The sequence below is a fragment of the Mauremys reevesii genome, linkage group 6, assembly GCF_016161935.1.
Source record: "Mauremys reevesii isolate NIE-2019 linkage group 6, ASM1616193v1, whole genome shotgun sequence".
In the NCBI taxonomy this organism is placed as follows: domain Eukaryota; kingdom Metazoa; phylum Chordata; order Testudines; family Geoemydidae; genus Mauremys; species Mauremys reevesii.
Genome location: NC_052628.1, coordinates 90,001,835 through 90,029,421, shown reverse-complemented (window position 1 = coordinate 90,029,421; position 27,587 = coordinate 90,001,835). Strand labels below are relative to the sequence as shown.

Sequence of the window (27,587 nt, the reverse complement as noted above, 5' to 3'; positions counted from 1 at the left end):
ACTACAGATGTCAAACTAACAGGCCTATAGTTATTTGGATCACTTTTTTTCCTTTCTTAAAAATAGGAACGATGTTAGCAATTCTCCAGTTGTATGGTAGAACCCGAGTTTACGGATTCATTAAAAATTCTTGCTAATGGGCTTGCAATTTCATGTGCCAAGTCCTTTAATATTCTTGGATGAAGATTATCTGGGCCCTCCCGATTTAGTCCCATTAAGCTGTTTGAGTTTGGCTTCTACCTCGGATGTGGTAATATCTACCTCCATACCCTCATTCCCATTTGTCATCCTACCATTATCCAACTGGTACCACATCACTGAAAAGCTATGTAAATGACCTAGAGATTTCTACATATAAGCCTCAATTACAGCAAGATTGCCAGCTGCTTCAATGTATCAGAGCCATCTTGGCTGTGTCTACCCTAGAACTTTTCCAACCAGTGATGCTCCTCCAATGGCACTGCTAGTGCAGAAAGTCTCAATAACTGAAAGCCACTGTCAGGTCAAATTTAGCCCAAAAATTTAATTAAGTTTTTGCAAAATCTAAACCCAATACAAGTATAATAAGGGATTTATTTTTTTAGTATTCCAGTGTTGATTAAAAACGCCTAATTTTCTTTGAATGTATGCATTTAAACCTTACTAAGTCTGGAAATGACTAACTGGAAACTGATAGTATATTTTCAATTTCTAAGCTGAAATGTAAAGAGAAAGCGAACAGCATGAGACTTCTTTTTAAAAGTGTTAGTTTTAATCTAAAGTGCTGATAGTAAAATAGGCAAGGAGTTATTTAATTAGTTTTCCTTTAAAATGAATAGAACTAAAAAAATATACAGCCATTTGTCACAACAGAAATAGGAAGTGGCAGCAAGTGATACTGCCCAATACTAAATATTACCTTGATCTTTGAGTTTCTAAAATTTTGACAAGTCCATTTATTGACCTGAAAAAGGGTGGGGGAAAAAAGGAGAAATTAGATGCGACTAAAAACTGAATTCTATAATGTAGTGAACTAAGCAGGGAAATGAGAACCAGGAACTCCCGAGTAATAATCCAATTCTGTTATTAAATTGTTGTACAACCCTATAGCAATCTCAGTTTTTATTTCTCTCTCAGCTTGCCAGGGGATTCATTATCCATGACAGAGGACTACTGTTACAGAGGACAGATTTTATTTAAGCAAAATTTCTCCCCTTAGTACATGTTGCTGGGCCTAAACATTTTTACTTTTATTTAGGACATTTTTTTAGTTAAAGTGGTGAAATGGGATAAGACTTTTTCAAACTCAGTTTTTGGTGTGTGTTTTTTCATTCCTCACACAGGATGTGGGGATATTGTGCTGGCAGCAGAAGACATTTTTGCCTACACCTATAACCACTAATCTTGTCCAGGTTATTTGTTTATTTACTCACAAATGATAATTATTCCTTGCCTCCACAGATATCTATTAATTATTTGTAAAGGTATCTTTAGAAATATTTAAGTATTTATACAAAAAATCTGAAATCTGAAAAGTTAAAAAGGGGTTATACAGTTACTAGATAAGGATGGTGCACAGCAATCACCACATGAAAAACACCAAGATTTGTGGAAGTACGTAATTGTATTGGAACACTATTTAATCTCTCTCTCATGTGAGCAAATAATTTGTGTCATGGTAATCATGCAATCTCCAATCCCTGTGCCAGTCATAAGAAGCAGAAGTCTTTACATAAACAAAAAACTGTCAGTCAGTATAACTTATTCATACTATCAGTTTCATACCTGACAGCTGTTCTTATTTTATTCAGTTCTTCTTGTGAAATCAAATCTGTTTTATTGATGATTATTAGATCAGCTAATGCAACCTGCCTACACAGGAAGACAAAATAAAAGACGACTAAAATGTATACATTCATTTTCCACAATGCAAAGTTACCACACTTCCCATGCCCTCAAAAAAAAAAAAGGAGGGGGGGGGCATATCATGACCAAAGCAAGAAAGTCTGTATTGAATTAGGAGACCAATCAATATATCAGTTAGACCACGTAGCACTTTCTGATATACTGCATTGTTGACAGGGTCAGGGAGTGTTCTGCTACTAAAAACATTTCTTGCAACTTCTTTGTAAAATTATTGCATTAAAACAATTCATTTTAAATTACAGTATTAAGGACAAAGCTTTTTTTATTAACACTGTACTCGTAAATTCTGTACATCTTACTCTTCATAAACTATGAATCCACTAGCATTTTTTCCCCAAATTTCCTACTGATGATATCACCAGCAAAGTCAGATCATCAGCATTTTAATAACCATGTTGTCTGACTCTGTGCAAAACAGGTCAAGATTAGATAGTGATTAAAATACCAGTGGCCTGTCTACACTAGTGATCCCACTGTTACCACCACTACTGGAGCTGCACTGGTATGTTACAAGAAAAAAGCAACGGCAGATGAGGCCATGCAAAATAATGCTCACTCCAGTGTAGAGGATTAAACTGAGATCTTTTAGATCTCTAGTACTTTGGGATAGGCAATCTATGAACCACTTAGTCCCTCTTACAGTCTGAATTCAAGATATTAAGCAACAAAAAAAAATTCTAAAGCTGTTTTTAAAGTAAACCTCTTAAATTTATTTCTTTACTTTTCAGTTTACTTTGGGCATCTGACAAAACTTTGTACATAGCCTATTTAACTATATAGGCAGTTCCCCCTGCCATTTACACGGAACTTTTTTTTTAAAAAAAGAAGAAGATAGGATTGTAAAATCCAGATGCTGGAAGGGGGACTAAAGTGCAAGTGCAGCACTTGAAACTACTTTTGTGTGTGGGGTGAGGGTGGTGTTTGGGTTTTTTAAACAAACTGACTAGATCTTAAGGTGTATGCAGTTGTTTTTGTAGCCATGTTGGTCCTAGGATATTAGAGAGACAAGGTGGGTGAGGTATATCTTTCACTGGACCAACTTCCATTGGTGAGAGACACAAGCTTTTGAGTTTACACAGAGCTCTTCTTCAAGATCTGGGAAATACTCTGTGTAAGCTCGAAAGCTTGTGTCTCTCACTACCAGAAGCTAGCCCAATAAAAGATATTGCCTCACCCACCTTGTCTCTAGATCCTAAGTCGACAGTGAACAAATGCACTGGGATGACTTTCACTTCCTATGAACATTTACACACTGAAGTTGCTAACTTTTACCAATTTTATATTAATAGTTTTTATACCGATACCTAGTTGCTTCATTGATAAGGCCATCAGGTTTTTCCTCTGTCAAATGCTGAACAAAGATTAAAAACAATTATTACATCAAGAGTATTCATGTAACAAATACCCACTTAAACATACATCAAAATCAAGGTAAAAATCAGTTTTAGATACATTATTAAAGAAATTAAGGGGGGGTGATATCTAGAGTATTAGAATGCCCCAACTCATCTTTATTATTTATATAAACAAAGTGATGATAAAAACCAGACATCCACTCTTTCCTTCAGTTCAAATCTGTTTCTTTACCAACATTTTTCTTTTGTTTATTATCGCAGGATTGCTGTAGAATGCTGAGCTGTTAACAGTTGTTGTTTAAATGTTTAGGTTTATTGTGAGGTAAAAAAAAGCATTAGAACCCATGTTGTGCATTAGTTTACAGAGAAAAATTAGGTATTTTAAGATCAAAAGCTAAATAAAAAGAGTAATGTATATTTCAAACAAATAGTAAGTTATTTATCGAGGTAACTGCAAGATGCCTACGGGTTATTAAACTAGTTTGGGGGAAATCACGCATTAGAATCTACCACTTTACTTTTTTGTTTTAATTAAATTTTGCTTATCAGGTGACAAGTTATATCTTTAACTGTTGCCCCAGGTCTGCATGGGTAGGCCACCATCACCCAGTAAACCTGTCATAATTTCTGTTTCAAAGGACTGGGGTGCACAAGAGTTCATGTCTGATGAGCCTGTGATAGTTGCACAGGATTGTGATTATCCCATTATCTGTGCTCTCCGCTGACCCAACAATCAACTATACTATTTTAAAATTGATTTGGTTTTAAAAAACCTGCTGATTTAAGGTGGAAATAAATTCCATGACATGCACATCAATTTAAAAAAATATAGGAAACTACTCGTTCAAATAGATTGGTTAGACATCTAACATGACTTGGTCCCAAAAAAATCCTATTGCATAATGTCAGTCTATTTTTTTCCCTAGCTTTTTAAATCAAAACTGTTTTCTAACTGAATTGTTTAAACAGGCTATGCAATAACAGGAGGACTAGAATGAAACCTCTCTTCTGACCTTTTCTCTGTAACTCGCTACTCATTGATTCTATTGCATTAAATGCTGTCAGATTTGTAGCTCTGAAAAGAACAATGTCAGTGGCCTGAGTGTCAGGTCCTGAGAGTAGAGAACTGTCATTTCAAGTTGTCCAATCGTTTGCCCATGATTAAAAAATGAATATTTCAGATTGCTGGGTGACAATCCCATTAGAGTGATAGCCCATGATATCAATTACCACTTCAGTTTCAATTTGGCTGGCTGGCCACAGGGTACTATTTCTTAGCTCTGCTTGTGATGGGTTGGGTCTGTGAAGCATGACACCCTTAAATTGCTGCCTATTATCCCAGTGTCATTACTTGTATTGCCTTCAGAATTCTTTGAATCACAAGTAGCTGCTGAGGTCAGGCTTTGCAACCAAAAGAAATGGACAAGTTAGCAAATTCTCTATACAAAGCAAAAGTTATTTATCTGGCGTATGACTGAGAAAATTTAAAGTTTCTATTATCCTGACAGTATGTCAGTTTTGCGCCGGTTTATTGATTTAATAATGTAAGAAGTTTCTTCGGGCTAGCACAGATATTAAACATTTACTATGTGTTATTTCAAAACTTCTTACTGTTGTTAGCCCTGTACTCAACAAATGTAAGAACATCCACTAAACCCAGAAATTAAACAATTATAGTATTCAGGTATACACGACTCTGCTCTGTGCAATTAAATTAGTTTTGCTTCAATATAAAGGAAAACGAAAAATCAGCATTTTGCAACTAACGAAACGTCCAGCATAATGGATTGAAAACAAGTGTGAGAATCAAAAGGTACTAATCCTTGCTCTGCCACTTCTTGTATGGCCTTGGGCAAATCATATAATCTCTCTGTCTCAGTTTCTTCTTTAGTAAAAGGACTAAAACTTATCTCATAGCAATGTTATAAAGATTAATTGGCTAGTGTGCGTAAAGGCTTTTGAAGATGTATAACATTTATAGTGCTTTACATCAGTGCTTCTCAAAGCTGGGCCCCCGCTTGTTCAGGGAAAGCTTTTGTGGTCCGGGCCAGTTTATTTACCTGCCGCGTCCGCAGGTTCGGCCAATCGTGGCTCCCACTGGCGGCAGTTCGCTGCTCCAGGCCAATGGGGGCTGCGGGAAGCGGCACGGGCCGAGGGATGTGCTGGCCGCCCTTCCCGCAGCCCCCATTGGCCTGGAGCAGTGAACAGCAGCCAGTGGGAGCTGCAATCGGCCAAACCTGCGGACGCAGCAGGTAAACAAACCGGCCCAGACCAGCAGGGGCTTTCCCTGAACAAGCGGCGGACAAACTTTGAGAAGCACTGCTTTACATCATTCTATTTGGATAATAAAACACTTTTGCAATGCAAAGCAATGCAATCTAAAGATCGTGTCCTGAACACTGTGCCTTACTGAAACAGAATGTGATGTCCGAGCACTTCTGATCATCTAGAATTCTCTATCAGAATTATCAGAGAGATTATAAACTTCCACTCTGGGTACCTCTAACTCCCTTGCGTAAAATGTATCTAATGTTAGGAATGTTTAAAACAAGTTTTCAACTTCCCTCCTTCTGATGCCTCACTATTCTTGAAGCTATCCAGAAAACAGAACTAATGACAAATGGCATGCTTTAATTAATCCTTTACAGATAGTGTTAAAAGTTTAAGTACTCTAGCTATTTTGCCAATTATTTGCAATTTTATTTTCATTCCACTGTTCTACATTTCTCCCTCACCAATTGTATTTTGAAAGCACTGAAAAAAACTTCCACAGAATTTTGTAAACTTTACAGCTAGTATATTTTATCACAGTTTTTTCCATTGTTTTACCTCAATGTTTCATATTTGTCTCCCTCACACATGCTTTGTCCATATTAGACCCTTTCTAACCAGATTTTGGAATATTAGTAAAAACATTCAAAGGTCACAAAAATGTAGACATAACACCCTAAGGAGCATAGATCAAACAAGGATATCAATGAAAGAATTCTCTCTTAATATTTTTATTTCTCTTTAAACACCATCCTTCAGTTTACCTAGAATATTAAGTATCTAGATGTTAAAATCAGGGAAACTCAAACATTTTCATAGTGTAGATCACATCTTAATTGCACCTGGTTTCATTTTATGATAATTGTGGGCCACCTCTCGTTTCACTCAATCTCACAATATCCCTGTGACAATTACGCTAATTGTCTGAAATTGAAAACATGTATTTTTAGCTCTCTAATTTCAAAAAGGCTAAAACTTTTTGGATAGTCACAGTACCTACTGTTCTCATTTCAGTTCTCTTTCCTATCTCCTCTGGTCCTCTCTCCCGCCACATACATGTTTTCCTGCCACCCGGTCCTCGCCTCCATTTTCTTGCTGTACGGTCCTCCATTAAACTGAATATATGCCTGGCGTCCTGGCTCTCTTCACCTTTGTACATACTGTCTTGCTCCCTTCTTCCTAGTCCCCTAGATACTCGTTTTCTAATGGCAGTTCTAATTCCACTGATGACTGCCTATTCCAGTTCCTGAGATCAGCTCCTCTTTCCTTTAAAAGTAGCACTGATTGTTGGTTGGGACCAAAGAGAATCTTCATCTTTCCAGCCAATTTTACAGTCATCTAAGCACCTGTTTGCAATGAAGAGCCTGGGTATCTGTATAAATTGCTAGAGACTAAGAGGAACAAGTACCACCTGACCTAACAGTTCTCAGCACAGAAGCGCTCTGCAGATAACAGCTTGCGAACTACTGTATAATGCTATTTCTTCTTCACCTACAAAGCATTACATTAAAGGGAAAGAAGAGGCTTTTTAACACCTCGTGATTATCTGGATGAAACAATGCTGCAATTTGTTATGAAACTGCAATTGTAACAGCTTCACACACCACAAGAATTAGCATATTAGAAGTTAGCCCATAAACAAAACATGTAAAAGACCATCACGTCTATCTACTGTTTTGGTTTACAGTATTTTTTTAAATATTACTATCTTACCTGCAATCCATACTTAGCATCAACAACAGACACAATACCTGGGGAAAAAAAGTTTGTAAGTGACATCTAGAATGAAGAGTACTGATTAAGAAATAAACTGAAAACTGCTAAGAGTATGTTAGCTTCTTGAATAATTACAGGGGCAGCAGCAACCTCAATAGTTAAGGTTACACAAGAGTTTTTATTCTAATCCCACTTTCAGTTACTTATAACCTCGCAAAACTCTCACCAATCTGGTTGAAAATATTGTAATTGTTTCCTAATTATCTAGGTTCTTATATAGTGCTCATCCACTGTGGTATGTGAGGGTATGTCTACACTACCAGATTAGTTCGATTTAACTTAATTCAAATTTGTGGAATCGACCTTACAAAGTCGGATTTGTGTGTCCACACTAAGGACACTAATTCGACTTTGTGAGTCCACACTAATGGGGCAAGCGTCGACATTGAAAGCGGTGCACTGTGGGAAGCTATCCCACAGTTCCTGCAGTCCCCGCTGCCCATTTGAATTCTGGGATTTCCCCACAATGCATGCTGGGGGGAAAAATGTGTCGAGGGTGGTCTTGGGTAACTGTCATCATTCAACGTGCTTTCGGACATCTCAAGGGGAGATGGAGGAGCTTACTGACTCGCTCGGATCTCAGCGAAACCAATATCCCCATTGTTATTGCAGCTTGCTGTGTGCTCCACGTGTCTGTACCCTGGTAAAGGTGACTGTCCTATGCAATTAACAACCCCCTTCCCGCCCCCCCCCTTTCACAGACAGTCTTCTGTAGAAAACCTTGACGGAAATAGTAATTAATAGCAAACTACTTTTAGTAATCAACTACATAGTTAGGGGATGAAACTGGGATTGGGGCTTCGGTGAGCCAGGAAGGGAAGGACTTCTCAACATTTAGGGAATGAGAGCCTTCTTGTTTTTGTGCACTCTGCAGGGGTGCAGTGACAGTTTTCACGGCCCCTGTCGCCCCTCCTTCTTGTTACTTTGGGTGAGGGGGGTTTGGGACTTTGTGGCGGGGGAGGGCGGTTGCAGATACAGTGCAGGGGTGCTCTGTCCTCCTGCCTGCGGTCCTGCAGAACATCCACAAGGCGCCGGAGCGTGTCAAATTTTCCCTGGGCATTTCCTGTGTGGCTGGTCAGAACATCCAAGCTCGGACTGCTGTCCAGAGCATCAACAGAGTGGTGCACTGTGGGATAGCTCCTGGAGTTACTAAGGTCGATTTCCATCCACACACAGCCTAATTCGACATAGCCATGTTGAATTTAGCGCTACTCCCCTCGTCGGGGAGGAGTACAGAATTCGAACTAAAGAGCCCTCTAGGTAGAACTAATTAGCTTCCTGGTGTGGACGGGTGAACGGTTAAGTCGAATTAACGCTACTAAATTCGACAAACTCCTAGTGTAGACCAGGCCTGAGTGCCTACCAAAATGGTGAGGTGTACACATAATACAGATGCATCTTTCTCCTTGTTCTAGTCCGCAGGGATGTGAGGAAAGGTGTTGTGGTGGTGTTATAGGAGTAGTATTCTGAAGGAACTGAGGAGCATGGTCATTCTGATCATTTCTGGGAGCAACTTCCAGATACACAGCCACTTGCCAAGAGAACCATCGCCTGCCACACACAAGCGTCACTCAAGTCTGGCGGTGGAACATAGCTGGCAAAGGAGGTAAACAAGAACAGAAGATGTGGTGGTCCCTCATGTAACATGGACCAATCCCAAAGTGGACCAAAACTATGCATTTGAATCAGTATTCAATGAGGGAGCCAGTTAAGAGAAAAGACAATGGAAGGCACTGTGTTTTTGGTGGCCTATGTTATTGAGCAGACAGGCTCTCTCAGACCGCCTAAAAGAAATATATATTTTTAAGAAGAAAATAAGTAAAAATTTGAACAAAATAAGCCCAACTACAACACACTAAATATTTCTGAGAGGCTCACCAATTGGTGCAAGAGAAAGAAAGGGGTACAGAGAACAAGAGTGCTAAAGAAAGAGATTGAGAGGAGGGAAAAAACAAACCAAAGATGGGATATATAGATAAGTAACAAGTTTCAGAATTTCCTACTCTATCCAGATCCAGAAATTCTTTAAGTGAAAAGTACTGTGGAATAGTTTCAATGATGCAATTGATGCCAAAGAAAGTGAATTCCACCAATACAACCAGATTTTGTAATGGCAAGAAGAAATTCCATAAATCATATCGTTAGTGACTGTTTTACATGCTTCTATACAGTGTTACAGGTATCTGCTTACACACATTGTTTTCAGCTTACGGACAGTTTATCATGATGAAAAGTAGTGCCAATGTAATTAAGAGTCATCACTACCTTTGACTTCAGAACTTGGCATGTTTGCACAAGTCCAATAAAAAATTTTTCTAAGGTTTAAATATATTTCATTGAGAAAATAATGAACACGAGGTTACCCGTACATAAATAGCAGCAAATAAGTTTTCACCATGCCTCTGCAATCAAGCTACTTGTTTATTTCTTGAAAAGAAACTGTCCTATTAACTCACACTAAAGTGAGAGAAAATCCCTCACAAGTATTATAGAAGATAAACACACACTTTTTCTTACCATCAAGATATATGTCACTTCCGAGTTCAGCATCAACCCAAAACATGGAGGCCACAGCACCTAACAAGCAAGACATTTAGTTGCAAGATGGATGATGTACCAGAAAACACTCATCTCTAAGCAGTTTTTAAATCACACCTGTTCACAGTTGCTAGTCTTCAACTTTCCAGTTGATACCAGAAGAAAACGAAATCAAGTATTAAAAATGTTGGTTCTCCAACCATATATTTGGTGCAATAATGCTGTTGTGAGTCCTGAAAGCAGTGATAGCAACACCTAAGATGTGTGAGCTCTAACAGGTGCATCATAAAAATAAAAAAAATTCAAAACAAAAGAAACCCCTCAACATGACTCTACCACCATGTCAGCAACCGCATTTCTTAATTCCAAATTCTTTATAGTTCTCTTCTTGTGTTTTTTTTTCCCCCTCCCTTGGATCCCTGCCATTTCACTAAAACTGATCCATCCTTTTGTTCAAAGTAAGGGCCTGTGCTCATCCTCCACACTATTTTCTACACAGTCTCGCACTTCTTCCTCTTCTCCGCACATACTCCTGACTACACTTTCATGATTCTGCTCTCTTACCTCTCTCCAACCATGCATTTAGCATCAGCTTGCCTTGTTGCTCCTTTTCCCTGATCCGTTATCTAGGGTAATGTCATTGGTTCCCTCTTCCCCTGCTCTCCCTGGGTGAGCTTATCTACTCCAAGTTTCCGGTACCCCTCTATGTAGTAGCAGAGAGAAAGGAGGGATTTACAGTGAGAGGAAAAAAGGTTGGATCATGACTTCTGAGAGGAGCTAGTTCCTAATGCAGTCTGCTAGGAACCTCTTTCTTCCCTAATACCCTGCCCAGTTCTTCACATGAGAAAGCAGCGTAGGACATAGATGAAGATAACCCAATACAGCACGCTGGGTTCCATACTAGAAAAGTGCAGCAGTTTAATAAAATCAATTTAGATGCATTTAAACCAGTGTAATACTAGTTCATAGCAACGTATCTTAAATTGGTAACTGAAGCTTAATTGATACAAGCAAGACTAACTGGTTTAGTGCGTCTAGTAGAGGTTTGCAGAGGTTTCACTACATCCATTTTTAAACTGATTTCATTACACCAGTGCACTTTTCAGGTACAGACAAGGCCTGACCAAAAAAAATTCCAGAGGCTGACAGCACTTCAGAAAAGCTGCATCCATTTCTTCCTCAACCAACAGTATGTAAGTTAATAGAATAAGAATTTTCTGACACCATTAGTAATTTCTTAAAAATAATTAAATTTGGTATTATTTCTGAGCCTGGTACTGGAGCCAAGTATCTTTCTGAAATGTCATTTGTAAAATAACTTTGGAAGAGAATGAACTGGTTTCCAAGCTGATTTTATAACAGTTAATTATAAAAATCAATATTAAACAAAATGTTTAATTATTGAAGATTAAAGCTTTCCTTTGAACTAGTAATATTTTGTTGAGTTGATACCAAACACTATCGTTTTGAAGACTTCAGAAATTTCAATATTTAACAATGACATTTTACTTCATTACTGATGGTTAAACAGTGAAATGAAAAAGACGCTGTATTAAATGTCTAAGGTACTTTTTGCAAGAGTAAAGGTGTTAGCACTAGTGGACTGGCCCAATTCTGACTCAGGTTTATATTTATATTCATTTGTATTCCCACAGCAGTTTATGTTGGCTATGGCATTTTTCATATTTCCTTTCACATACATGTGTGTACATCATGTCGCTGGAACTAATTAGCTGTTGCTATTTCCACCCCAGAAGAGGTTGCTCTTCAGTGATAGGTAGTGTTATACAGCTACAAGAGCTAGATTATCTACTGCCTTGCACCTTGTTTGGTCGCTTATACTCTGCAAAGCATACAATGGTGTCAGTGGAGAATTCTGACTTGGCAACATTTCACATTCATATTGGAGAAGTCAATGACTACACAAATCAGTGGAGAATTGATCCCTCAGTCTGTAAAGCACTATAGGATTCTTGGAAGAAGCAGATGCTATTTAATTACAAAGTATTTTCATTTCCTTGAAGAAAAAAATAAGCGTGGGAAGGTAGGCTTTATATGTGCCTCTGAAATAATATGTTCAACCTGTGCGTAAAAAGCAGTCCTGAAAACATGTAGACTAAGATCAGCCAATAAGAGTTAACAAGTCAAAGCCTTTGCAAAATATATCTGCTCTGAGAGGAAAAAGGTAGAGGGGTATAATATTCATGGTTATTCCTGAAAAGCCCTAGTACAAAAAGGGGCCTAGTGTCTTCAGGATAAATGTTATACATTTATAAATAAGACATCATAATTTGTTTTGACATGAACTGATTTAACATGTAACAGTGCCACAACATGAAGAGGAGAAGCTGACAGCAATGAAAGTATTCTATTTTTCAAAGCATCATGGCTCTAGTTAGTGACAGGGCTGTCTAAAAGAATGAAACATATAGGAAAAAACAATGATAACTGAACTAATTCCAATGTCTAAAGCCATCCAACTGAACTGACAAGATGTGGTCCCCCAAGCATCACTTTGTGTCAACTCTGAAATACCTGTCAGATGTTTACAGTGATTACTCATGCAAGATATAGCAAGGGCCACAAGATCTAATGGTTTCCTGATATCTATTGATTTTTTCCCCTAAAATCTTAATAGTTTTCCAATTTGACTGAAATAGGATGTGTGTGTAACAGGGGCTGAATCAATGTCCTTTCTTTTAAAGAAAATTACTTTACCATGACAATTATTTAGCTTTGGACTGAAGAATGTCAGTCTCCTAAATGGGAAATAAGAATTTCCTTCACTTTCCTGGCTAACAACAGGTTTTTAATTAACAGAGGTCAGGGGGAATTTTAAATAGTTTTCCTTAATTTTAAAATCAACATAAACATGTCATTTTTGTATAGTAAAATATAAACAGCACCCATTGAATCATTGACATCTTTTATTACTGGACTGGAAAAAATAAATAATTAACTATATATGTACATTCAGTATGAGAGATTGTCTACAAATTCAGCAATATTTAACTGTGTGCAACCAGCTGTGAACTGGAAGTTTCTGTATATTCATCTGATTCACACATTTAGATAATACATTTGCCTGTTTGACAGTATGCTCTGTGCCTTAACAAAATACAAGTCCATCATTGACAATCCCCATAATCCATGTACATAATATATATAATTAAAGCCTGGCCGACGCCCCTGAGAGAGAGGAACCAGAACAGCCACCTCAGTGGGAGCCACCGCCTGTTCCCCCGAAGTCAAGGGGCGGGACAGGAAGTATAAAGCCCGGCCTCAACCTCAGTTAGAGCCCAGCGGCCGGAGAGGACGCGACGCTCCTGTTCAGGCTCCTGACTGGCCGAGCCTGCCCAGAGCCAGGTACGCGAGACGACGGAACCAAGCCTCCCTCCAAGCAAGGTACGGACGACCGACGGACCTCTCCCCAGCCAGGCAGGTACCCCGGGGTGACTGGGCGAGCCTGCCCGAGCCCGGTACGAGGAGCTGCCGAGCGTTCCTGTGACCCAAGTCCAGAGGAGCAGCCCGACTTAGACTGCTTTCAGCGCACCGAGGAGCCCATGGTATGGGACCCCGCTGCCGAGCCCAGCGACGAGCAGGTACCCGAGGAGGGGGAGATGGAATGCAGCCCGGGGGTAGCCAAACCCTGTCCGGCTGAGGGCACTGACGTGCCTATGTCAGTGTGTTGCGGCCAGGATCCCCACTGACTGCAGCGGATCCACGCCGCTGTTAGGGCCCCGGGCTGGGACACAGAGGAGTGGGTGGGCCTGTGTCCCCCCTGCCACCCCACTCACGGGTGGCAGCCTCCCCCTCCTACCAGCGTTCAGGCAGAGAAGCCTGCACTTACCTGGGCTTCTTGAACTGCTGCCACAGCTCAGTTCCTGTTACAAGGCCCTGAGCCTTGAGCTATTGTTTGTTGCCCTGCCCTGACTGAGGGCCTGGGCCTCCTGAGACTGATGCCGCTGCTTAGCTCCTGCTACAAGGACCTGAGCCTTGAACTATAGTTTATTGCCCCACCCTGGGGCTTACTGACTCTTGTGGCTCAGCTCCTGAGACAAGGACCTGAGCCCCTGGGACTATTGTTTGTTGCCCCACCCTGACCTAGGGCTGGGGATTACTGAACTATTGTTATTACTCAGCTCCTGATGCAAGGACCTGAGCCCTAAACTGTTATTAATACTCAGCTCCTGCTACCAGGACCTGAACCTTGAACTATTTTGTATTGCCCCGCCCTAATTAAGGGCCTGGGCTTCCTAAGACTATTATTGTTGCTCAGCTCCTGAGACAAGGACCTGAGCCCCTGGGACTATTGGTTGGTGCTCCACCCTAACCTAGGGCTGGGGCTTACTGACCATTGTTGCTCAGCCCTGCTGTGAGGAGCTGAGCTAGAACTGCTGTGTTGCTGCCCCGCCCTGACTGAGGGCTTGGGCTTAAACTAGTGACTTTGTGTGCTCAGCCCCTGCCTGAGGGTCTGAGCTAGAACTGCTGTGTTGTTGCCCCGCCCTGAGCTAGGGCTTGGGCTTTACAGACGTAGACTGCTGCTCAGCCCTGTAGTGGGATCGGAGCTCCCTGGATTCTGGTGTGCTGCCCCGCCCTGACCTAGGGCTTGGGGCTTATTGACTCTGTAATTGCTCAGCTCCGGCTGCCAGGACCGGAGCCTAGACCTAGTGTCTGCTGTCCCGCCCTGACTGAGGGCTGGGACTCATAGCAGGAACTGTGTGCCTTCTGTTCTGCCCCTGCTTGAGGGGCAGAACCTCAAAACCCTTCAGAACTCGGAGACTGATAGGGCCGTGTAGTGAGGCGGCCTGGCTCCCGACGGCCCCTGAGACGGCACGGCCCCTACCTCGGACTATTACAATAATATATATAATTAAAGCATAATAATAGTCCGAAAATGTTACATAAAAATAGCACCTCCTTACTCAGAGCCATCAGTTTTTATACCACACTTCTCACTGCCATGTCTAATATTTGCTGCCTGCGTCTTCTGAGCCACACTGAAAAATATTTTATCATCATTTTTTACTCCTGTTAGCCTTCAGAGCTCATATTGCTGCAGGAGAGAATGCTGGATTCTATTCTGGCTTGTGCAACAAAATCTTTAACTGATCCAATTTCATAATTTGTACTGCAGTCAGGCATGTGAAAACACACCACACTATCACACATTCAAAACAATAATGCATACTATGCAAGCAAATAAAAAATGATTTCTAACCTTCTCACAAAAACAGCATATTCACCATGGCTATCATGAATATATAATTATCTACCTGGATCTGCCAATCCAGTGGTTTCTAGTAGTATGTAGTCAAACTTTCCCTTCTTCTGCATCAGGTTCTCAATAGCCTTCAAGCCATTGTCCCTGTTTAAAAAAAAAAAAAAAAAGTTTTCATCTAGAGCAGCCTTTACAGGAGCTACAATAGATATGAATATGTTTTATGTTTTTTATTCATATGGAAGGTAATGTGGTTTAATCCTTAAAGCAAGGGACTGGTAGTTAGAATTTGTAGTTTATACTCAGAACTGCCAACTCACTGGCCAACCTTAGACAAATCACTTAACCTCTATCTTATTTTAACTATCTGGTAATAATATATTTTATTGGACCAACTTCTGTTGGTGAGACAGACAAGCTTTGGAGCTACACAGAGCTCTTTTTCAGCTCTGGGAAACCTACTCAGAGTGTCACAGCTAAATACAAGGTGGAACACATTGTTTAGCACAGGGATTCCCAGGCTTTTGTACTGGTGACCCCTTTCACCCAGAAAGCCTCTGAGTGCGACCCCCCCTTACACATTAAAAACACTTTTGTATCTATTTAACACCATTATAAATGCTGGAGGCAAAGTGGGGCTTGGGATGGAGGCTGACAGCTCGCGACCCCCCATGTAATAACCTCACAACCCCCTGAGGGGTCCTGAACCCCAGTTTGAGAACCTCTGGTTTAGCATAACTAGATAATATATATGTCAAGGGACTTTCAAGGTGAAGTGGCCCATTAACACCCCTCCAGTCATAGGGAACGGAAGGGAGGAGGGGAAGCAGCTGGGGGGAGGGAGAGCTTGTTAGTGGGTTATAAATTGCTGTAATAAGCCATAAATCCAGTGTCTGTATTCCCTCCATGATTTTTAGTATCTAGCAAAGTTATGAATTTAAGGTCCCAGGTTCATCTTTTGAAAGTGTTGTGCAGGTTTCCTTTGAGGATGAGAACTGATAGGTCAGATAGACAGTGATCCCTTTGTGAAAAGTATTCACCCACAGATAATGTGGTGTTTGTCTTTTATTGTTTTCCTGTGTGAGTTCATTTGAGAGCGTAGTGATTGTCTGATTTCACCCACACAGTTGTTATTGGGGCACTTAGTTCACTAGATGAGGCGCACCATGCATTGTGACAGGCGTGCATATGACCTATGGATCTTGAAAGGTGTGTTGTGGGGAGTGTTGATCATTGTAGCAGTGGAAATGTGTCTGCAGGTTTTGCATCTGTTGTTCTGGCAGGGTTTGGTGCCGCTTTGAGTTGGTGTGGTATTATTAGTGACTCAATAAAAGTGTTACTGTACATCCCAATTAGTGTTATGAAAGGAATCCAACATGTTAATTACATGCATCAGCATTCATAGTGTGACATATTAAAAAAGGAAAAGACCTAGTAGGTTATCCAGTCTGTCTCCCTGTCAATACAAGCTGTGACTTACAGTACCTTTTCTACTGCTTTGTCCAAGCAAGTTTAAAATGTTCCAAGTGTTAAACCTTATACAATTTCCACTGGGACACTACTCTACAGCCTAACAGGTCTCACTGTCAGAAAGTTCTTACTAATTGGGGTCTATATTTCTGACCATAATTTTACCCCTTTATTTAATACTACCTTTAATTTCTCGCCCTTTACTTTACTCTCTTCAAATATTTGTAGAGTTATGTCTCCATCACAGTAATCTTCGGCAAGTTACATTAATATATTCTTCTCTCTTAAAACTCTCTTCAAATCAATCCCTCCAGCCCCTGATCATTTTGGTTCTCTTAACTCTCTCCAATAGGTTCCTCATGTTTCTGGACAGTAGATGCCCAAAACTGAACACAGTATTATTAGTATTGCAGTAGTGCCAACAATCCCCAGTCATGAGCCAGTGCCCCATTGTGCTAGATGCTGTAAACAGAACAAAAAGATGGGAATATTGCGGATGTGGTCACTATTCCTGCTACTTGATGTGATGCCTCCATATAGAAATGGCCAAAACTACGTTTAGGCAATGTAAACCAAAAATCCTCCACATTGCAAACTCACATATAATTTGCTGTCCACTATCATTCCTGTGTCTTTTTCAGGATTACTGATTTCCAGGTTTCTGCCTATCAAGTATCTGTATTTTGGATTCCCCAACCCTATTTCACATAGATTATCTTGTATTCCTCCCACCCACCAACACTGAATTTCATCATTGTGTGTGCTATGTTATGGCCATTTTCAAATTTGAATTGTTCTACGTCTTTACGTATTACTTCTCTAACCTCACTGGTGTTTGTAGCTTTTATGGAGGGAACTCAGCCTTACTGAATTCCTTCCATACCATCAGCAATTTTAACCAACATACTGTTCATCTCCTTGACAACTCTAAGGCATGTCTTCCCTCAATTTTGAAGCTCCTCCACCACCTTCTTGAGGTTAAGCATGATTGTTGTCTGCAAGTTATTATGGAACATGTGTGTTCAGGGATGGATCTACCACACAGGTAGAACATGAAGGCATATAGGGCAGGAAAATATTAGGGGCAATAAAACCTTCAGTAACTGTTTCCATGGGTGACAGCAGACTGGTAGGAATCAACATTTGCAATTTCATCTGGGACAGGAGAAACCCCTGGGATCACTCTCTTAATATTAGATTAAAAATTAGAAGCTAAACAAGGGGGCTCTACAATTCAGCTAGTCATAGTTTTATCTAATGAGCAAAGCCTTTCAGATGAGCCACTTTCCAAAATGCAATATTTGAATATCTTATGGAAGGCATATTGTATTAATTAGTTATTCTATTTTATATGTTATTGACCTCTGATAAACCACTGTGCTCAGTTTCTGTGATACTATCAGTAGAACATACATTCCTTTTGAGAGTGAGAGTTTGCCTTTCTGTAGTTGTTTATAGATATTCAACTATTCTTCCACCCCAATAAGTCAGTCAACATTTGATGCAATTATGTGAAACAATTATGATACAAAGTAATAAAATACCAAAATAGAAAACAAGTTAATTCAAGGATTCTGGCTTTAAAAAAAATATATAGAACAGTAAGAAATTCAACATCATTTAGCTTTTTTTTTTTTTTAAACACTGTAGATGATACATCTAATGCCTATCAAATATCCAGGTATACATGATGGGACTGTGGAAAAAATGAAATTTAAAGAGAGAGCAAATCCCAAGCTTACTCCTAATGCAAGGGTGGCCAACCTGAGCCTGAAAAGGAGCCAGAATTTACCAATGTACATTGCCAAAGAGCCACAGCAATAAGTCAGCAGCCCCTCATCAGCTCCCCCCTCACCCCCTGCTCCCAGTGCCTCCCGCCCACCAGCAGCCCCACCAATCAGCACTTCCCAACCAGCTGTTACGTGGCGTGCAGGAAGAGCAAGGGCATGGCAGGCTCAGAGGAGGGGGTGCAAAGGGGTAGAGTGGGGGCAGGGCCTGTGCCAGAGCCAGGGGTTGAGCAGTGAGCACCTCTGGCACATTGGAAAGTTGGCACCTGTAGCTCCATCCCAGGAGTCGGTGCCTATACAAGGAGCTACATATTAACTTCTGAAGAGCCGCATGTGGCTCCAGAGCCACAGGTTGGCCACCCATGTCCTAATGTTTATATAAACCACCCCCACAAAATATTCCTTACTTTACTGAACAGCACAGGCAACCATTTCTGAGCTCTAGCCATTCTTCATAGAGTTCTCCACCTTGACTTATAGCCAAGGATTTTTCCAAGGCACTTCCTAGAAATACAGGAAGAGCATAAGTAACGCATTTTAAACCTACAAACTTGCAACAATACCTGAAAAATAAGACGAGAAAAATTCAAACGGGGTAGATTTCTGAGCTTTATTTGTGTTCCATGTTCTCATCAAACCTTCCTGACAAATTCTTTAGACATTATACTTAGTTTAAGCAACCATTTTTATATTAGGCAAATTTAAGGTCTAAGAGCCAAATCACCCTATGAAGAACAAAAAATAAACTTGCAAAAGTAGAAGTATTACCCATTTATTTGAATGCGTAGGTGGAATGGATGTAAGGCATTCAAAGTGGTATGATAGTCATTTATGATGCAGACAAATTGAATTTATATACGAGACAAAGAAAAATGGTTTAATACTTAACTCTTACACATTTTTAAAACTGCAGACATTAACTGAGAGGTTGTGTGACTTGCTTAAGGCCAATTAGCAAGTCATTGGCAGTACTAAATTTAGAACTCAGTGCTTTGTCTACTACTCCTGGAAATAATCTTCTCTCGACTCCACTTACAGATTATGAACTGAGTTGTCCATAGCAAGAATTTTTATAATGAAGATGGAAACTTGCCAACATCATTATAGTAGGGTGGGGGACTGCACAGGTTCTCAATACTATATTTCTTCATCAACAGCCATATAAAAGCAGAGCAAAGTAATCAGTTAAAATTTAAAAAAAATTAGCACTAAGTTACTGGAAAAAGTGAAGGAATCTCATCGTCCAGCTTCAATAGTTGCAAGCTCTATTACAGTCATTTGACATACTTCTTGCTAGGGAAGCTTGATTTATTACACTAGTAATCTTCTCTTTAGTTTGGTCTTGTGCCAGTTCTTTATATTCAATGTTAGTTGAACAGCAATGTCTACTAGCATTCTTTTGAACAAAAGGGAACTGACACATCCCAAATCTATAAGCAAACTTTTGAATGTTTATTGTAGTGTTCATCTCACATGTACAAGCTTATTGAGGACATGGTCTCAATTTTACACTGCTGAGAAACTGCATAAACCACTCAGATAGCCTTAGCTTGGGGAACAATGAATTTAGATATCAATCCATGCACCATTATACCATTTGTCTGCTTTTAATAGTTTACTTTCCTAAAGCATTTCTTAACAAAACAGGAAAATGCTTATGTATTCCAATTTCTATACAATATTTCTGTAGCATTACATACCTTCTCCAAACTCATTTAGAATAACTGCTATTCTTTTGCTATGTTGTTCTGTCAAAATATAGTTAAGAAGAGTTGTCTTCCCAGCACCTAAAAAACAGCACAAATTTCAGTAGATCAAAAATAAAGTATAAGGAGAATTTTCAAATTCAATGGTACCACCATGCTCCTGAAATATACTTTTTAGCAATTAACACCCAATGGAGTGCTAGTACTCATTCTCTCATCTAATACCTTCAGAAGCATTACATTTTATTTTGATATTTGTAATTAAATTATGCCCCTCATTTTTTAAAAAATATTTGTAGTACTTGGAAGAGAACCCAGGGGATTATTGTAGCACTTCACACAAATCTTAGAAGCCTTACTGAGTTCCCTCCATGCCCTACAAATCTTAAGGGGCTCACCAGTCTCTTCCCACCCATGGCAAATCTTCTGATATAAAATTCTCTCTTTCCCCATTTGATAAGCCTTCTTAACAATGAGATTACATTTATATCTATTTTTGCAATGAACTGGGCTGAAAACTTTTTTTTTTCTTTCAAATGAAAGTTTAGGTTCCCAGCAACAATTTGTTATTCTATATCAATACTGCTGGAGTAGATGTTTTATAGCATTGTTTCTAAAGAAATGTTAATAAGTAATATAATATAATATAATAAAAGTAATATAATAGATAATATAATCTCCTAGAACTGAAGGAAGGACCCTGAAAAAGGTCATCTAGCCCCCCCTGCCTCACTAGCAGGGAATTTTTTTGCCCCAGATCCCTAAGTGGCCTCCTCAAGGATTGAACTCACAACCCTGGGTTTAGGAGGCCAATGCTCAAACCACTGAGCTATCCCTCCCCCCCATACTAATCCCTTCATACTAATCAACTAAATGTTAGTCCTAGACATGAGACAGCTAGACAAGTTCAGTAGAGTTAGTTTTGTCTTTTTTTGGGAGGGTGGAGGGCTATAAAGGTGTCAAAAATCTTCCATGGATTTTTGGAATTGTGATACCCATTGTCACTTCAATTTTACAGAAATATTTTACCTCAGCCCTGGATCTAATCTAAGTTTTGAGCCCTGTATGGATTTCTGTGAATCTGAGAGTGAGGCGCCAAAATTGGGCTTATAAACATAAACTGAGTTGTAACTTAACTATGGAGCAACTGTCACCTCTCTAGGTCACTATGCTTTGGGGAAAAAAACAAATATAATTATCATATTTAAGGTGGTTGGTGAAGAATTAGAGCAGCAGGGCATTCTGCCGCTTCTGCAGCTGGGCAGAAAGGCTGTCAGTTTCACTGACTCTGACAATACCCTTCTCTAAGAACAAATTTTTGTACTGGCTTTCTTGAAACAGATTTTTTTTAAAATGTCCTTTCTGTGATTTTTATACCAATCTCAGTTTGTGGGGACCTAACATGATTTTCTTAATGCTTTGGTTTGGCAATACTGCATTCATACAATTTTTCAGGGCACTTTTTCAAAGGGTGTCAAAAGCGTTTGGTCAGTTATACAATCAGTCATGCAAGACATCCATTTAAACACTAGCATCACATTTTGAGTGTTTACTCATGTAATCTTAGCACTCATCTTTTGATGGAACAAAATGGACTGACTGCTATGGCTGGAAAGACAATTCAGGGTTTGTCTATATAGCAAATTACTGCACAGCAAGCCAGGATGTGCACTAGCTTGCAGCACAGTAATGTTGCATGTGGACACTCCTACACCACACTGAAAGTCCCAGAGGGCAGCTTGGCTGTAGATTCACACTCTGAGCTTGGGATACAGTGACTTGCTGTGTACACAAGCCCTAACTATGCAGGTCAGGATTTATGAGCTATTTTATAGGAGAACCACAGAAGCTCATTTAACTCTCCAAAATGATTCTGCAAGCACATTGTGACAGAAGTATTTTCTATAGATAGTGGTGTCATGAGACCAAGTTTGTACTGAAAACATGACAACAACAGTTTAGAGCATCATCAGAACGGATGTTAGATACGAAGTTATACACTCTTTTTGTCACTAGGAAGATGACTGCATGGTTTGTTTGGAGTAGTGCTCCTCTGATTCCACAGATTGTTCTAGTCAAGAAGAATATGAACAGTCAAATTCCACCCCATACACCCAACTGAAGTCACTATGCAATGCATAAAACAAGGCAAATGGTGGTTTTGCATGGAACGCTGTTAGGGCAGCGGTGAAAAGCACAAAATGGGGCGGGTTTGCTTTGTAAAGACCCCGGAGAGGAAGCTCAAGGTTAGTGCTGCTAGGTGAGCTGGTTACCTAAATAGCCTGTGATGATAGTGACTGGGATCTTGGTGCCGTGGCTGAGTTCAGCCTCTTCTCCCACCACCTCCTGATCCTCTATGGGAATCAGCTCGGGGCACTCCTCCTCCTCCATGGGATTCTGGGCCATCGCCAGCCACTGCCACCACGGAGCAGCCTGGAGAGAGAAACAACGTGCGGCAGGGGAGCCCTGGTGGGACCAAACTCACACACGCCCCCACACTACCCCACGCCCCCAAACGCACCTTCCCCGCAGCCCCCGCTGCGCGCCCCGGGCGGCGAGGGGGAGCGGCTCCCTGTCCCCCCCACCATTAGCGCAGGAGTCCCGGGGCCCCCACTCACCTGCGGTCTCTCCGCCCCTCGCCCGGCGGCGTCACGCCCACGTGATGGCGGGCCGAAGCCGCAGCATCAGGACGCGCCACCAGTACCACTAACCGCGCCGACTCGGCGGCGCCCGGCACAGGAAGAGTTAAAGAAGAGAGCGTTTCTCTTGCACGCTTCCCCCCCTGCGACTCCAGATGCGCATGCGCAAGGTGGGGACACCCCCCCCCCACGATTCTAGATGCGCATGCGCAGCCCTGTGGCCTTTTTGTAGCACATGCGCCTACCCCACTATGCGGATTCCCGACACGCGTGCGCAACCTGTCCTTTCGGATGCCGTTCTCTCTGTCAGAGTCACGGGGTGAATGTCGGCTCGGCCGTTGGAGCGGGCACGTGTGTAGGGGTGGGGGGCGGAGTTAGCCACGCGCCCCGGGCCGGAGGGGGGCAGCGGCTTGTCCAGGTGCGGCTGCGTGTAACGCGAGGCGGGGCCAGTAGTGCGGCAGCCATTGCTAGTGAGGGGCCGTGCTGAGCCGGGCGCCAGAGGCCCTGCCCTAGGGCGGGCCATACGGCTACTGTACGGGCCAGTTTGCAGCCAGGCCTGGCCCGAAGGCGCGGCGGCCTGGAGCGACGTCAGCTAAGAGGGGAGGGGGCGTTAGTGTCAACGAAGCACCGGAAAATCCACGCACAGCTCTCAGCGCAGCTCTGTTCAGCCCTAGTCCCACCTGCAAAGGGCTCACTCCAGCCGGATGCTGGAAACACTGGCTAATAAGTAGTGCTGGGGTGGGGGGTGGTTTATATTTTTGCTTATATGCTGATGGAGCATATTTTAGGGTGACCAGACAGTAAGTGTGAAAAATTGGGGGTGGGGGGGTAATAGGAGCCTATATAAGAAAAAGACCCAAAAATCAGCACTGCCCCTATAAAATTCGGACATCTGGTCAGCCTAGCATATTTTGGTCCAAGGAAATAATGACCACTTCAAGGCACAGTAGATTGAGTGTCAGTGAGAAGTATAAAAAATGCTGTATGCACTTAAAAGGCTGAGGATGAACCCTGTTTTTTAGTGGTATAATAATAATAATTAATGATACCTGTTAGGGTTGCCAATTTTGTTTGGACTGTATTCCTGGAGGTTTCTTCACATGACATCTTTAATTAAAGATTAATATTTAATTCATGGAGATTCTAGGCCAATCCTGGAGGGTTGGTAGCCCTATAGCACCTTTCATCCTTAGATCTCAAAGTGCTTTCCAAAGGTGGATGACTCCTTTGCAGGTCGGAAAACTGAGGCACAAACTGGTGAAATGACTTGCCTAATGTCTCCTTGCAGGTTTGTGGCAGAGCTGTGAATAGAACCCAGCTCTAGTCAGTGTTCTACTAGACATCGCTTCCTTTCATATAGCCCTTGGGTATAGATACTGTTTTTAGTCACAGAATGCTAATGATGACTAAAAAAGGTGCTGTGTCACAGGTCCATTCAGTCTTTTGTTCATGCATTCATTTATACGTATATATATATAATCTTGAATCCTGTAAGGGATTTAGTTATACAGATAACTAAACTATGCAACCTTGTGTTCTTAATACTGTTAACCAGGTTATCCCTCTCGCACAATATTTGTATCTCACCCATTCCATTTTTATTTTATATAAACTATAAAATGAGGTCTCTGGGGCCAGGACTGTATTATATGTATTGTTACATAGCACCCAGCACAGTTATTTGATAAATAAAGCTGTTGGAAATCCATCATGCTCTCTCACAGTGCACCACTTTGTAACTCAAAATCCACTAATGATACCACCTCCTCTTGCTAGCCCTCCACTTAACACTGTTTGATTTTCAAAGTGTTTTGTTATGCTAACAACTAGGATAGGACTCTGAATCCCGAGTGGTATAGGGCCATAGTCTGAGGATCATTGCCCTCTTGATTAAAAGATTCAAAATTAAATTTGGGTTTATACAGTTAAATTTGGGCTTATACAAGTGTTCCTTTAATATCAATTATACTGTTAATCAGTGCTTCTAGTTTGATTACAAAAGTTGTTTACATTTTAGTTACTGCTTTTATTAACAGGAACATATAGACAAATGTTATTCTGAAAATCTTCAAATACGGTGGGCTCTGTTATGATACTCGTATAGTTTATCCTAGAATAGATAACAGTTTGGATTTCAACATAAATATCTAAGATTACATGATTTTATAGGTACAAAGGGAAACTCCGTAAGAACTCCAAAGCTAATTATAAAATCATTTATTTACTAACAGTTTCCTTTTTGGCTTTGATTACTATTCAGCATTGATTAAGTTAAGTACTATCTAATGTTGTCCCACTCCATAAATCTTGTGCTCACTCCATTTGTGAAAGGCCAAAAGAGTTGCAAAGTGTATACTTTTTGCTTCTAACTGGATGCCAGACTCAGAGGTCTTGGATAAACAATCTGGAACAGTAGACAAGCCAGTTCCGGACCTGCAGTTCTTTGTGACCACAAAAAATAGTGAATCGAGTCCATTTATTGCACAGTAGACGTGCACAGTCTCTGCTATTTGAAGGATTTTTTGGTTGGTTCATGGTAAAACACAACTTTTAACATTCTTGTTTTCAGCAGACAAGACATCATATTGTGTGATATGGGTGTTGCCTTCATGCTGGTTACTTTTCTGAAGGAACATTTCTACTTCCAAACTAGAACGGCTGATGTGTCAATAAAATTTGATTATACAGATTCAGAAGGGAGGGTTGTCCCAAAACTGGTCTGTAGGGTAAGTACTAAAAGCTTCAGAAGGACCTATGAACTGCTTTTTGGTAGTCCAGCTCTCAAAGCCTTATACGGTACAACGCTTCAAATTAGAAGGCATTATTCCAGTACTAAGAGCCCGGTCCTGCAACTCTTATTCAGCCAAGTAGTCAATGGGACTATTCATGTGAGAAGTGATTGCAGAATCGGAAGCTATGTGGCACACCACTGGGATTCAAATCAGTAAGTCTATTTCTCCAAGAAGGAACCAATATGCCTGTGTTTTTATTATTATTATTATCATCATTATATTCCTTGTATTAATAACGGGCTTAAATGAGTGCCTGATTAAGAACAATTTTAGATTATTAGAAGAGATTTTTCTTAGTTTGTGCATAGTGAAAAGGGCTGGGGTGCTGGAACAATTTTTATAGTGGGGGTGCTGAGAGCCATTTAACCAGACTAAACCATGTACAAAATGGAAACCACTTCAAGCCAGGGGATGTGGTAGCATCCCTAGTTCCAGCACCTATGGAAAAAGGGGAGGGTATGGGAAGCTGTTGGGAACTGCAGGCTAGAATAAATGAGTATGTGAAAGCCTATAAATCCTCTTTCAAAATCAGACTGGATATAATGCTGAAGTTTCTGCTTTATGGAGATGAGAGACACCTTGTATAAACCTTGCTCAGGTTAGATAAGGCAATGGACAGCCCACAGCTGTTAGAAAGGAAGAAGGTGAAAATCCAATGTATTGGCTGTTTACACTATTCGTTTCCCATAAATAATAAATTAAAAATACTTCAGACCACAGTGTTCATTATTTTTCATTAGGACAATAAAAACATTTGCTTTGGGGCTTTCTGCTGGCCTCTAAATTTAATACCCAAACATAAGAACCTTACTTTGTACTGAAAGTCTTTGACGTGGATTGTGCTGTACTGGCTGCTGCAGCTTTTGATACACCTAAACTGAAAAGTTGACAAGGTAGAGCATGAAAAAAATCCTCATTTTCCTGTGTGTGCGCATTGTGAATACAGAGACTATTAAAGTTTCAAATGTATTGCATGATATTTACCCTAGCAAGCTAGAATGAACATAAATAAAACATGCATGTTTACTAGTGCAGATAATTAAAGCAAACATAGCAGAACTGAAGTCCTTTCCCCAAACAATACAGCTGAAGTATTTATTTTAGCATACTAGAAAGCCAGATACATCACACACACTTGATTTCAAAAGAACAGCAGGGTTGAAGATGCCAGAGTTCATTATTAATGGTTATTTATCTAGATTGTGGTAGCACTCAAACTGTGTTAGGAACTTTCTAAATGCAGAGATGGGGCGGCTCTAGGCATTTCGCCGCCCCAAGCATGGCAGGCAGGCTGCCTTCGGCAGCTTGCCTGTGGAGGGTCCACTGATCCCAGGACCAGTGCTCCCCGCGGCTTGCCGCCCCAAGCACGCACTTGGCATGCTGGGGCCTGAAGCCGCCCCTGTGCAGAGAAGACATGGTCCCTGCCCTGAAGATCATACAGTCTGGAAAAGACAAAAATACTGAAAGGATGGAGAAAACAGATAAAATGTACAAGCAAATAGATTGGTGGTGGGGGAAAGAGAAGTCTAAGCAAAATCAAATAATATACAAGTTCTTTTTCATCATTCAACCTTTGTGGATCAGCTCAGAATGGGCAGTGGATGCATGGTGGCAACTTGGAAGAAAGTGTGTGGGACTGGGAGAGATAGACAAATGGGTTGTTGAGACTGGCACCATAGGTGGGGGAGAAAGGGATAATGGGGAAATAAGCAAGAGGTAGTTCAGAAGAGCTTTGAAAGTGATCACAAATTGCTTGACTCTGATGTGGTGGAGAATGGAGAGCCAGTGGAGGGATTAAAAAATGGATGACATGGTTAGAACAATGGGAAAGAAAGATGAATTTAGCAGCTGAATTTAGTAGTGAAAAGGTTACTTCTTGTAATGGCTCTTGCTAGAAGACACAATATAATGAAGTTCAAAGTCATTGAGAGAGGAGTCAGACTAAAACCTACCACTGTAATGACAAACTTTTGAAAAGGGAACTTAAAAAACAAACTGAGGAAGCTGCTTGAAGAGATCCTACAGTAAAAGAACAAGGAAATTAAAATTGTTAGGCTCAGTCAATATAGAAGCTTTTAAAGCATATCATAATAGAATCACAGCAGGCAGGCCTACTAAACAAAAACT

The 27,587-nt window shown here is 40.8% G+C and overlaps 1 protein-coding gene across 1 annotated transcript in view; it reads right to left on the bottom strand.

Annotated features, from left to right (window-relative positions):
* The window catches only part of CBWD3 (COBW domain containing 3), a 55,990-nt gene extending 33,119 nt beyond the window's left edge, over positions 1–22,871 (bottom strand). The window contains 10 exon segments of the mRNA XM_039544072.1: positions 899–943; positions 1,765–1,851; positions 3,210–3,256; positions 7,245–7,282; positions 9,825–9,884; positions 15,122–15,213; positions 18,731–18,827; positions 20,024–20,110; positions 22,303–22,462; positions 22,648–22,871. Of these exon segments, the coding sequence (XP_039400006.1) occupies positions 899–943; positions 1,765–1,851; positions 3,210–3,256; positions 7,245–7,282; positions 9,825–9,884; positions 15,122–15,213; positions 18,731–18,827; positions 20,024–20,110; positions 22,303–22,435 (686 nt within the window). The 5' untranslated portion in view covers positions 22,436–22,462; positions 22,648–22,871.
* Positions 22,872–27,587: the final 4,716 nt, after the last annotated feature.